This window comes from Remersonia thermophila, chromosome 2 (genome assembly GCF_042764415.1).
Source record: "Remersonia thermophila strain ATCC 22073 chromosome 2, whole genome shotgun sequence".
NCBI classification, from domain to species: Eukaryota; Fungi; Ascomycota; class Sordariomycetes; order Sordariales; family Chaetomiaceae; genus Remersonia; species Remersonia thermophila.
This window is the reverse complement of record NC_092218.1, coordinates 2898879-2911467: the sequence shown is the minus strand read 5'-3', so window position 1 is coordinate 2911467 and position 12589 is coordinate 2898879. Positions and strand designations below refer to the sequence as shown.

Sequence of the window (12589 nt, the reverse complement as noted above, 5' to 3'; positions counted from 1 at the left end):
GCAGGGAAAGGAGCTTGATTTGACGTTGAAGATCTCCCGTCCACACGTGGTGGTGGATTGTTTGTGGCTTGCACCGCCGGTCAGCATGTCGATGTCGATCATCACCAGCCTCAGCAGTGTTGAAGAATCAATGCTTGTCGTTGACGACCCGGGCCCTATGAGTGACATGTGCCGAGCCTCAGAATTCGGCTTGCTTCAGGCAGCCAAGGCACTGAGTTTCTTTCACTTTTTCGGGGATGCCTTTGCTAGTTAGTTATATGAATAGGAGATTGGATCTCTGATTGACGGCCCTCGTCGGCGGCCAAGTAAATGGGTTGTCATGTTCCGAGGGTTGTTCGTCTAGGTAGGCGTCTAGATCTATCTCTCCCCCTCCCATCATGCCCAGTGCGATGCTTATCCTCATCTTTTATATACCCATCCCATCCCATTCCATCCCATCCCATATGCTTTCGAATTTCATTCCTTGCTTTAATTGTTTGTTTGCTTGCTTGCTTGCTTGCTTGCTTGCTTGCTCGGTCCGGATGAACAGTACGCAAAATCCAACGTCATGATAATGATGATGACGATGATGATAATACTGATGTGCTGGTGCTGATGTCATCGCGGCGAGTGCGTATACGCAACATGGTAAGCCGACGATGGTGACGACGACACGACGCGTTTTTCCGTCCTCTTCATCTGTCAACTCCAGGGCTGTTCAACCTCTGGACAGACCTCGGAACAGGCAGGGGTGACGTTTGTCAGAGCCTGGCTAGGGCAGGCACGGGTGTTTGCGAGTCGGTTCTTTTCGCGCGAAGTGTCGTGAGTTGTGAGAGGCATTTGGAATCCTTCGACCGTCTGCATGCTCTAAGCCTGCCGAGGTCTGCTGCGTGGTGGTGGTGGTGGCGGCGGCGGCGGCGGCGGCGGCGGTGATGGTCTAGGAGACAATTTTCTCACCCTCACAGCTTCGCCTTGGCCGGCGCCGGTGGCATCTCCTCCTCCGACACCAAGACCGTCACGACGCAGATGTCGTCCTCCTTGCCGCCATGCCAAACCTCGTGAGGGAAGTACCTCTTCACCTCCTTGGCGAACGGCCCGTCGATGGTCCGGCTGAGGCCGGCGAGCTTGGCCGCCCCGACGAGATCGGTGGCGATCTGGCTCTGCAGCGTAGCCATCGCGTTGGCACCGCCATCCTCGGCTCCGGCCTCGTCCGCTGGGGCTGGGCTCGTGTAGGGCCGCAGATCCGGCGCGACCTGGACGCCACGGTCCGTGTTGACCCAGGCGCCGGCGCGGGTCATGGCGCGGCCGACGATGCGGAGCACGTCCTGGTTGAAGAGGTTGTCCCAGAGGCCGTCGCTGGCGAAGACGAGGACGTCGCCGTGGCGGAGGCGGTGGCGCGAGATCTCGGCGTCGCGGGGCTGGTCCATGAGATTGGCGCCGCCGAAAGCCGCGGCGCGGCGGAGGACGCTCGGCGGCACAACGCTCAGCTGGAAAGGCGTGTTGAAGGCGTGGGTCTGCGGCTCGCTGCACGCGTGGACCCCACCGAGGCGTAGCAGGATGTAGCCGCTGTCGCCTAGGTTGGCCACCTCGAGCCGCCCGTCGGCGGTGAGAAGCCCGACGATGGCGGTGCTCCCTCCTGCCTTGATGGACGGGTCGTGGCACACGGCCTCGTACCCCATCTGCATCAGCTGGCGCGCGGACAGCGGCTTGCCGGTCCCGTCCGGGGAGGAGGCCGGCGCGGCCGGCGCGGCCGCGGCGGCGGCCGCCATGTAATCGCAGAAGGCGTGCGAGAAGTCGGCCGGGTCGACGCCGCTATCCATCCATCCGCCCACGCCGTCGGCGACGCCCAGGGCGACCTCCCCCGGGACGGCGCCCAGGCGGCTCACGAAGAAGGCATCCTGCCCCGACTCGGGCCGCGAGGCCTTTCCGCGCCCCTTCTTGGGTGGCTGCACGCGGTTGTAGGGGTTGAACTGGAAGAGGTGGGTCGAGGGGTCGAACGCGTGGCCCTTGGCGATGTAGGACGCGCAGACGTTGTAGACGAATTTCGCCGCGGCGGGCGAGGGCGCCGAGGTCGAGTACGCGGCGAGGCCGGCGCCGGCGCGGCCCTGCTGCTGGCGTTGCGAGCTCGCGGCGGCTACGTCGACTCGGCGAGGGGCAAGGCTCGACGGGGATCGGGATTGCTGTGGGCAGAGACGGGCCGGCATCGAAGGAGCGTGGTAAGCCAGCATCCGAACCGCGGGCCTGGTCAGCAGGGGGGTTCGTGACAGCGAGGGCACCCGGACGGCGCAACGGGCGACAGCCATCTCCGTTGAGAAGGGGAAGCGACAATGATGTCCTGCAGGGCCGTGGCAGCCCCACGACGAACGGAGATTCAGGCAAAGGCGTGCCTCTCCCGGAGCATTACGGATCGGTTGGGTGGTCGTAGTCGCGAGGGGGATTCAGGAGGAGGAGGGGACTGGGCGGTCCGGGACATTGGGTCCGCCGTTGTCCAGAGGCGATGGTTTGTTGGGGCTTTGTCCGGCTGCCAGTCCGCCTTGCCCCCGTGCTCAAGGTGGTGGCTTTGGGGGTTTCTTCCAATCCCAACGGCTTGCCGTCGGCGCACAAGTGGGAGACCCAGCACGTCGCAGCTTTTCAGAACCTCGTCGCTGCGCTATTATGTCACTGCGGGTTTGCCGCTGGTATCCATCCAGCAAAGAAAAACCAAACTTTGGGCGTAGGAGTGGAACTGCCACGGCGCAAGAGTTCGGATCTGCCAAGACGCTAGTCCTCATCCAGACAGGAGCAGAGGATTTCAATGTCTTGGCGCGAATCAGGAAAATGACCGGGACAGGGACCATCCCTCGGATTCCTCTGAGAGGGCGCCATGGCTGGGGGGTCTGGACGCTCTCCATCATCACCAGCCTCCTCCAGAATCGCCCGAGCCTTACTATAGTTGTCCAGCTCGATGCACCCGACATCTGGGGGTTTCCGTCCATGGTTATCAATGGGGCCCTGTACATACACCATGTACTAGCGGCTAGCTACACCATTATGAAGCAAGCTGTTAGCTAGCCTTACTGCGCAATTTGCGGTGTAGAAACGATTCGCATTCTCGAGATCTGCCCGACGAGGATCCCGCTGGCCAAGTTCGCAAGCTGGCTCAGACTACCCACAGGCACATGCCGACGTTGCCTACAGAGTAGTTACTCCATACTTGCGCAGCGCCCGTATACTATGTGGTAGTAACTAGGTAGAACTTGGGCACTTGGCACATCGGGAATTCTCGCGCCTCGAGGCAAGCCTAAATGTCTGATGTCGGTGCAGTCAAGGCGCGGATATGCCAATTAAGTGTCGTCATGAGCCAGAGTCGACACAAGGGGGTGTGGCTTGGGTGATATCCAGGGGCTGCTTTGAAACAGGGCATCGCCAAGGTCGCTGCCCACGGCTGCGGTGCGCGCGGCGGCTCTTCTTGGCTCCGAGCGGCGGATATTCACTCACGCTGCCATGAAGGCGCCGCCCAAGCCTCGGGAAACTATCACTGTTCATCTCGCATTCCGCCGCGTTCATTTCCAGTCCCACAACCGCCCACTCGTTTTCCCACTCCTCGCTGTTTGCAACAGCACGCGTTCCTTCCAATCCGCAAGCTGCATCGCCCGTCGTTGAGAAGCTCCGCAAACAAGACCTCTGGAAATTGCCATAGTTATTGCCCTTGAAGACCTGGGCTATCGGTCACCTCGCCGACCCTCCCACCACCGCCACCAAAGAATCGCAACAGCTCGCCTGCTCCCACACAACATAGCGCAACCTATGGCGCCGACAGCAGCGTTCAGCATCTTACATCGACGATACGAGGACTGCAGAAAGGATGTTGGCTTTCTCGATGACGATGACGACGACGAGTGTTACGGGTCCTTCTGGAGCTCCAAAGTACGCGTTCGCCTGCTCCCGGAACATACCAAGCCCAGAACGAGAAGGCAATGTTAACCCAATGAACAACAGGAAGGCATGATTATCAAATGGTCTCTCTTCCTCGGCTTCATCGTCGCCTGCCTGCTGTACCTCCTCATCGGCTACATCCACGCGCACCATAGGATTAAGAAAGGCCTCCCACCGCTGAGCTACCACCGAGTACGTGACCTCACCACCTCTCGCAACCAACCAACCCCACTCAACCGCCCCCCGCCCCCTTTCCATATGTCTCCATGCATGGAGAACTAACACATGACGCTCGATCAAAGTTCCTCATCTCCCGCGACGTCCTCGCCCGCGTCGACCCGCTCTATGCCCCGCCTCCGCCTCGCCCGTACGGCCGCCCTGCCTCCTCCGCGTCCGCGTCCAACGTGTACTACCCCTGGGCCCCAGGGCCGCAGTACGTCGACATGTACGCGATGCCGCCGCCCATGTACGATCCAAACGCCCCGCGTCCGCCAAAGTACGAGCCTCCAGCCCCGGCCCCGGCCCGGCCCCGGTCCCTGCGCCCGCCACTGCCGCTGCCCCTGCCGCAGCGGCCGTTGAGAACGGCCCAAAGCCGGAGCCGAGCAGCCCGCCAGGTCAGGCTCGGGGTGAGCCGCCTGCTGGGAGCGCTTCGAATCAGCAAGGGACGTCGTCTGGTCAGCAGTAATGGGTCCTTCTAGGAGGGCTTCACCGGAGAGGGGAGACCGAGGTATCGGAGCATTTTTGTGGCTGGGGCAGGACACCCTCAGCTGTCGGAAGATTCCCTGGCGGAAATGCATATCTGGTTTCATGGTTTGGAGTTCAAGGGGTGACTTTTTTTTAAAGCACAGCATGGCGCTGGTGGACTGGGCTGGTTATTTTTGTTATTGAATTTTCGGGACTCAAAATTATGGTAAACACACTTGTTCTATTCTTGTGACTGCATTTTGCACCTGTCTACCTAGGTACCAAGGGCAGGCAGAGTACCTGCTGCTCTCAGTGCGGGTAGGGGAGAAACAGGTGAGAGTAAGTAGTCCTAAGATGAATGAATAATGATCAACAAAAGCAAAAAAAAAAAAAAAAAAAAAAAAAAAAAAAAAAAAAAAAACTCCTAATAGATCGTTCCGAACCAAATCCCGGTGTCAGCCAGCCCGCTGAGGTTGAGGTGTTCCCTGTGAAACAAATGCAGCAAGCAGGTTTATAGACGCCTGAACACCGCGCTAAAGAGCAAATCTGTCCCGCCCGCCTACCCACCTGTTCGTGTTGCGCCAAATCCGAAAGCAAAAAAAGAAAGAAAAGAAAAAGAAAAGAAAGATAACGCTGGAGCGTGCCTGCTGTATCGTATATCTATGTATGGCCGCGCGGTGGTCCCCATCCCTGGACAAGACCTCTCGTCAGTCCAGCTCCATAGCATCCGGGTCCTCCTCCATCCCCGGGAACGACGCTGGCACCGGCGGGGGCGGAATCAGCGGCTCCGCATCCATGGCCATAGCCCCCTGCGACATGCCTGACGATGAGGCAGAGGCCGAGGTTGAAGACGTCGTCGTCGCCGTCGGAGGCCTGGTCGGGCTCGGCGTCATGCCCTCCCGAGCGGCAGCCGCCACCGCGAGCTCGGCTTTCTGGCGCTCGCGGGCCCGGGCGCGGGCCTCGATGATGGCCTTGCGCACGCTGTCGTGCTCGGCGGGGACGGACAGGGACGTCGGCACGCTGTAGAGCACGAGCTCCTTGCCGGCCAGCTCGGCGCGGGGGTCGGGCCGCGGGTCCTGGAGCACGCGGGTCGGGATGCGGTTGGCGAGGAGGTGCTTGTCGATGTCGTGGAGGAAGACGAGCTTGCCGTTGGCGTCGCCGGAGCTGTCCGGGGAGGAGGGAGAGGCGTCGCTTTCGTTGTCGGAGGAGCAGGAGGAGAGCTCGTCGTCGAGGTTGTAGATGTAGACTTTGTACTTGGAGTCGTCGAGCTGCATGACCGAATTGTCGGCCGGCGCGCGGGCGCGGTGGGATTTCTTGGGCTTTGCGACGCCCGTGGTGGGTTCGGCGGCTTGCGAGTCGGGGTTCTCAACGGGGACGTAGAGCTTCTGGCCCGAGTTCTCTGGTGCGCCTAGCGTCAGTCCGGGGTCGCCTGTCTCCGAGGCACACGCCGCGATGGGTTGCGACCAATGAAAAGAACGGCGCATACCAAGGTTGAGCAAGCTCATGCGTTTGGAGAGCCGCTCGTTGTTCTCGGGTGGCGCATCGGCCTTGCGTTTGCGCTGCATTCGCAGCAGCGCGGGTTCCGATTGTTGGTGTTGGTTGTTGTACTGGTGCAGAGCCCCATGGTCGAAGTGGTGATATTGGCGGTGGTCGATGTCCATCCTCAGGGATGCCGCTGTAGGCGCGAGCCCGCCTGCTAACTAGGATTGTGTCTAGAAAGTAACCTGGCTCCTCTTTTTTTTTTATTCTTTTATCGTAACTATTAACGGTCTCTCGCCTCGATATCGCCCGACTCCCCTGCTTGACTGGGCCTCGGCAGGACGGCGCAGATCAATCGATGCCGAATTCGAGCTCGAGATAAGGTACCGGGACGGAAAAGTCCGATCGCGGAGAGAGGATGTCGGTCCAGGTGTACGTTTATCGTCGTTGGGACAAAGCGGCGATTTCGGGTTCCGATCTGCTGGTGAGGAACGGAAGGCGGATTGCAGAGGCTGGCGCCGGCTGTTTTAAAATCGGGCATCCCGGCTCGCCGCATGCCCCGCGACGCACCCTCCAGCACAAAGTTGCCCCGCTCGAGAACTTGCTCGAAACCGCCACTTCGACTTCTTCTTTTTCGAGGACTCGCCCAAACAACCCCAAGCCAACCGCATTCAAGCTGTCTCTTCTCCGTCGGTCCCATTCGTCTTTTTCAACCCTTTCGACTCGACGGCCTCCAGCCTCGAGCACCCTCAGCAGATTGCACCCGAGGATCGCGTCGCCCTTCTATCTCGGCAACCGATTTTCCTTCCGATCCTCGTCGACACTGCCCGCCATGGCCGAAGTCAAGTGGACTGGGCCCCTCGTCCGCAAGACGTTCCTCGACTACTTTGCCGAGAGGGGCCATGCCATCGGTAAGCATTCATTGCCCAAACAAGAGAGAACAGAAAAAAAAAAAAGAAACACTCAAGGCGAAACGCGGTCGCCATACCCGAAACCGCCTTGCGCGCCCTGCGATCGTGGTGTTGACATGACCCCGCAGTCCCGTCCTCGTCGGTCGTCCCGCACAATGACCCCACCCTCCTCTTCACCAACGCGGGCATGAACCAGTTCAAGCCCATCTTCCTCGGGACCATCGGCAAGTCGGAGCCCCTGGCCCAGCTGAAGCGCGCCGTCGACACCCAGAAGTGCATCCGTGCTGGCGGCAAGCACAACGACCTCGACGATGTCGGCAAGGACAGCTACCACCACGTGAGTTGGCCTCTCCCTCCCCCCCTCTCTCTCTCGCTCTCTGGCGGCGGGATGTGTGGGTGGACTTCTCCGGCTAACAGAGACAGACCTTCTTCGAGATGCTGGGCAACTGGTCCTTTGGCGACTACTTCAAGAAGGAGGCGATTGAATGGTCATGGGAGCTCCTGACCAAGGTCTACGGCCTCGACCCGAACCGTCTCTACGTCACCTACTTTGAGGGCAACCCCGAGATGAACCTCGAGCCGGATCTCGAGGCGAAGCAGCTGTGGCTCGATGTCGGCGTCCCCGAGGACCACATCCTGCCCGGCAACATGAAGGACAACTTCTGGGAGATGGGCGACCAGGGACCGTGCGGGCCCTGCAGCGAGATCCACTACGACAAGATCGGGGGCCGGAACGCCGCGCATCTCGTGAACCAGGACGACCCCATGGTGGTGGAGATTTGGAACAACGTCTTCATGCAGTTCGATCGCCAAAAGGACAAGTCCCTGAAGCCCCTTCCCGCGAAGCACATCGACACGGGCATGGGCTTCGAGCGTCTCGTGTCCGCCCTGCAGGACAAGGTCTCCAACTATGCCACCGACATCTTCACCCCTCTGTTCGCGAGGATACAAGAGGTCACCGGCGCCCGCCCGTACTCGGACAAGTACGGCAAGGATGACGTGGATGGCGTCGACACCGCTTACCGTGTCGCTGCTGACCACATCCGCCTGCTCGCCTTTGCCATCGCCGACGGCGCTGTCCCGAACAACATCGGCCGCGGCTACGTCGTCCGCCGTGTGCTTCGTAGAGGCGTCCGGTACGCCCGCAAGTACTTCAACGCCGAGATCGGCTCCTTCTTCTCGAGCATCCTCCCGGCCCTGGTCGAGCAGATGGGCGACCAGTTCCCTGAGCTCCGCAAGAAGCAGGCCGACATCAAGGAGATCCTGGACGAGGAGGAGGTTGCCTTCGCCGTCACGCTGGATCGTGGCGAGAAGCAGTTCGAGAAGTACGCCTCAATCGCTGTCAAGTCCGGGGAGAACAAGCTGTCGGGTGCCGACGTGTGGCGCCTGTACGACACGTTCGGTTTCCCGGAGGATCTGACGAAGCTCATGGCGGAGGAGCGCGGCCTTACCATTGACGAGGCCGAGGTCGAGGTGGCCCGCGAGAAGGCGCGGGAGGCGAGCAAGGCCGTCAAGGAGGCCGTCCAGACGTTCCCTAAACTCAACGTGCACCAAATCGCCGAGCTGGAGAGCACGGTCAACCTCCCGCGGCCCAACTCGGATGCCAAGTACCAGAGGGGCAACATCAAGGCCAAGGTGCAGCTCATCTTCACAGGCAACGAGTTCCGCACCACCAGCAAGGAGCTCCCGCCCAACACGCCCATTGGCGTGCTGCTCGACAGGACAAACTTTTATGCCGAGTCGGGCGGCCAGGTCGCCGACACGGGCAGGATCCTGATCGACGGCGTCGCTGAGTTCAAGGTTCTCGACGTCCAGGAATACGGCGGCTACATCGTGCACAACGGCTACATCGAGTACGGCGAGCTGACGGCCGGCGACGAGGTCATCTGCGAGTACGATGAGCTGCGGCGGCAGCCGATCCGGAACAACCACACGGGCACGCACGTTCTCAATCACGCCCTGCGCGAGGTGCTCGGCGAGGAGATCCACCAGAAGGGGTCGCTGGTCGACCAGGACAAGCTCCGCTTCGACTTCAGCCACAAGGCGCAGGTGAGCCTGGACGAGATCAGGAGGATTGAGGACATGTGCAACGAGGACATCCGCAAGAACCTCAAGACGTACGCCAAGGACGTGGACCTGGACGTGGCCCGCGGCATCGAGGGCCTCCGTGCCGTGTTCGGCGAGACGTACCCCAACCCGGTGCGCGTCGTGTCCATCGGCGTCGACGTCGACGAGCTCATCGCCAACCCCAAGAACCCCGAGTGGCGCAAGTACAGCATCGAGTTCTGCGGCGGCACCCACGTCGAGGCCACGGGCCTGATCAAGGACCTGATCATCGTCGAGGAGAGCGGCATCGCCAAGGGCATCCGCCGCATCGTCGCCTACACGGGCGAGGGCGCCCACCAGGCGCAGCAGGACGCCCAGACGTTTGCCGAGAAGCTCGACCACATCGCCGCGCTCGAGTTTGGCCCGCAAAAGGCGGCCGAGATCAAGGCCGCCGCCGTCGAGCTCGACGCCCTCGCCATCTCGACCCTTGCCAAGGAGGATCTGCGCCAGCGCTTCGCCAAGATACAGAAGGAGGTGGTGGACGAGCAAAAGAAGCGCCAGAAGGCCGAGAGCAAGACGGCCCTCGACACGGTCCAGGGCCACTTTAAGAAGGACGAGAACAAGGAGAGCAAGTTCTTTGTGGGCCACCTCCCCATCTCGGCCAACGCCAAGGCTATCGCCGACGTCATGACGTACTACAAGACCAAGGACAAGGAGAGGACGGTGTACGTGTTTGCGGGCAGCAAGGACGATGCCGTCATGCACGGCGTCTATGTTGGCACGGTACGTTTCAAGTCCTCGCTTGGAAGCCCATCGCGCATATGATGTTAGGATCGCAGGCTAACGTGGAGATCAACAGCACCTCTCGTCCAAGGGCATCACGGCCGAGCAATGGACGGCGGCCGTCACCGAGGTGATTGGCGGCAAGACGGGAGGCAAGGAGCCCAGCCGGCAGGGCGCGGGCGCCGACCCGACCAGGCTCGAAGAGGCGGTCGCCAAGGCGGAGCAGTGGCTGGTGGAGAAGATGAAGGAGCTTGGCATTTGAAGATTGACATGAGGGAAAATGTCGAGAGGGGGCGGGGGTGGTTAATGATTGTTTTCGTAACTGACGTGCTTCCAACGTGGTTCCGGTTACGTTAAAGAGTGCCAGTCCAACTCGTGGTGTATATAGTAGACGGGCTGAAGTTGACATAGACTTGGGAAGCGACATGAACCTTCACGAAGACGCCGTTGTCCAGTGCGGTTGCAGCGTTTGTGTGAGATCCATCAAAGTTCACGTTTGTATGTTCATACCCAGCGAATGTACAGGTTCCGTACGTTAGGTACGAACTCATGTGTATGTATGCACGCATGTACAGCTCACGAGCTGTCGACCGCTACACGGTGAACAGCACGCTGGCGTTCTTGTACCACGTCAGCAGGGGGTTCTCGCCGCTCCGCGTCTCGGTGTCCTCGAGGTAGGCCCAGCGGCGCATAAACTCCTCGTGGGACAGCACGCGCGTCAGCTTGCCCGTGATGGCCTGGTACGTGGCTTCGGCCGTCTGGAAGTTGGTCGGGAACATGATGTCGAAGTAGCCCTGGTGAACCTACAGAGGAGAGAGAAAAAGCAACGATGTCAGTCTCGTCCTGGTTCGCCACCTCGCCCTGTTGGCTGATGGTCATTCAGCAAGGTCACGCCACTCACCAAAGGCGTCGTCACGGGCACGGGCCGGCGCTGGAACCGCGTCTGCACAATGGGCGCGTTCAGGCCCTTGATGGCGTCCGGGAGCGAGTGGAAATCGCTCGTCAGCAGCCGATGGGCCGGGAAGTAGCGGCCCAGCACGTCAAAAAAGTTCATGAGGCGCGTGGGGATGTACTCGGGGGGGCTGAGGTTGGCGGAAAGCGGCTTCTGCCCCGCCAGCCAGCGGCCGAGGCGGGTGGTCGGGTAGGGCACCTTGTGGCGGCCGCCCGTGGCCACCTCGCGGACGCGCAGGTAGCGGGCGGCCACGGGGTCGAGGTGGGGCGTGTAGAACTCGAAAAAGTCGCCGTGCTCGTCGATCAGGACGAGGCCCTGGAGGGGGCGCTGGGTCTCCATGTCGTAGCGCAGCACGTCGTGGGCGAAGTTGTCAAAGACCTCAAAGGCGAGGAAGAAGCAGGGCGAGGGCACCGTGTGGGACCAGTCGAAGATGGACTGGTTGATGATCTCGACCTTGTCGGCGTGGCCCCGGGCGGCGGTGGACTGCATGAGCTGCGAGTTTTGGAGGGTGGCGAGCTGCGTGCTGATCTCGATGATCTTGTACTTTGTGCGGTCGTAGACGTCGGGGTCCACGTCGCGGATGTAGTCGAGAATGTTGAGCATGAGGGTGCCGCGGCCGGCGCCCATCTCGTAGATGATGAGGTCGTGGTAGGGATAGGCGGTCAGCTTGTAGTTGGCGACCAGGTAGCGGGCGATGGCCTCGCCGTAGTAGGGGCGGAACAGCTCGGTCGGCGTGTACCAGAGCTGCCTCGTGTCGCTGGGGGACACGGCGTCGAGGGCGTCTTCGAACTCGACGTAGCGGCGCGAGAGCAGGGAGTGGAAGTCGAGCTCGTCATAGAGCGAGCCAAAGTCGAAGGGCTCGCCGGGGGTGAAGATGACGACCTGCTTGGAAAAGTAGCCGTAGTTGGGGTTGTATAAGCTGTCTGGCGCCGGGGAAGGGAGAGGAGCGGGAACAAGGTCAGCGATTCCCAATTGGCGCCGTCCAACACACCCCAAGAGACAGACTGACCCTCGATGAAGTCCCGCATGAGCATCTTGACGCGGCGGGGCCTCTCGGTCCGGTTCCGCAGATCCATGGCCGTCACCAGGGGGAACTTTTTGAACTCGTCCGACATGTCCTGCTGGAAGATGTCGGAGCGTTGCTGCCAGTTGAGGTCGTACTGCGGAGTGCGCCCGCCCCCGCGGCCGCCCGAGGAGTAGCAGCGACGGCCATGATGGCGCTGCTGCTGCAGGAGCCGGTGCTGGCGTCGTACGTCTCGGAGGGCCGAAGCCAGAGCCGCCAGGTTCTGGCGGGACTGGCAAGCCGGATGGTGGCGGAATAATCGCCGGAAGAGCTGGGTCACCACGGGCGAATCCATGTTGGACAGCGGTTCGTCTCGGTGTCGAGAGTTGAGCGTCGAGTGTCGGGAAAAAAAAACAAAAAGGGGGGGGGAGGGGGAATGCCCCGGGATGGAGCTTCTGGGCCGAGCCGAGCTCGGGTCAGTCAGCGGTGATGGGAGAGAACACACAAAGGTGAGGTGAGGTGAATCTTGGCGTTGATGGATAGGTTGTCGATTGAGAGGGTCGACATTTTCGATGCGGTCCAAGCTTCCATTTCTGCTTGCGGCTTTCTTCTGCAGGGCCTGGGCCAAACGAAGAGTTGGCGGGGTGTTTTCCCCACAACACGCTGGAGGGGTCTCCCCACAGTGGGAATAGCCATTGGCTCGGCGAAAGACGAGCGATGACATCAGGTCCCAATTGATTTTGCTCCCCGCCAACCCGCACAACCTGGGAAGACAGCTTCAACCACCCAAGACACGCCGAACGTCGAGGCTCTCGTCGAGGTCGGGTACGCTAGGAT

At 61.0% G+C, this 12589-nt stretch overlaps 5 protein-coding genes across 5 annotated transcripts; 2 read left to right on the top strand and 3 right to left on the bottom strand.

Annotated features, from left to right (window-relative positions):
* Positions 1-938: 938 nt before the first annotated feature.
* VTJ83DRAFT_2252 (uncharacterized protein) lies at positions 939-2282 on the bottom strand (the record flags this gene model as incomplete). Its single annotated transcript, XM_071008502.1, has 1 exon — positions 939-2282. One exon carries the CDS (start codon positions 2280-2282, stop codon positions 939-941), a length of 1344 nt encoding a protein of 447 aa, XP_070868792.1.
* A 1483-nt stretch (positions 2283-3765) lies between these two features.
* On the top strand, positions 3766-4592 carry VTJ83DRAFT_2251 (uncharacterized protein; the record flags this gene model as incomplete). Its single annotated transcript, XM_071008501.1, has 3 exons — positions 3766-3885; positions 3958-4086; positions 4197-4592. The coding sequence occupies 3 exons, from the start codon at positions 3766-3768 to the stop codon at positions 4590-4592; spliced, it is 645 nt and encodes a 214-aa protein (XP_070868791.1).
* Positions 4593-5285: 693 nt separating this feature from the next.
* On the bottom strand, positions 5286-6239 carry VTJ83DRAFT_2250 (uncharacterized protein; the record flags this gene model as incomplete). The annotated part of the gene is made up of 2 exons (XM_071008500.1): positions 5286-5977; positions 6065-6239. The coding sequence occupies 2 exons, from the start codon at positions 6237-6239 to the stop codon at positions 5286-5288; spliced, it is 867 nt and encodes a 288-aa protein (XP_070868790.1).
* A 650-nt stretch (positions 6240-6889) lies between these two features.
* Positions 6890-10059, top strand: VTJ83DRAFT_2249 (uncharacterized protein; the record flags this gene model as incomplete). Its single annotated transcript, XM_071008498.1, has 4 exons — positions 6890-6968; positions 7097-7305; positions 7392-9797; positions 9874-10059. The coding sequence occupies 4 exons, from the start codon at positions 6890-6892 to the stop codon at positions 10057-10059; spliced, it is 2880 nt and encodes a 959-aa protein (XP_070868789.1).
* Positions 10060-10390: 331 nt separating this feature from the next.
* On the bottom strand, positions 10391-12107 carry VTJ83DRAFT_2248 (uncharacterized protein; the record flags this gene model as incomplete). The annotated part of the gene is made up of 3 exons (XM_071008497.1): positions 10391-10600; positions 10699-11672; positions 11759-12107. The coding sequence occupies 3 exons, from the start codon at positions 12105-12107 to the stop codon at positions 10391-10393; spliced, it is 1533 nt and encodes a 510-aa protein (XP_070868788.1).
* Positions 12108-12589: the final 482 nt, after the last annotated feature.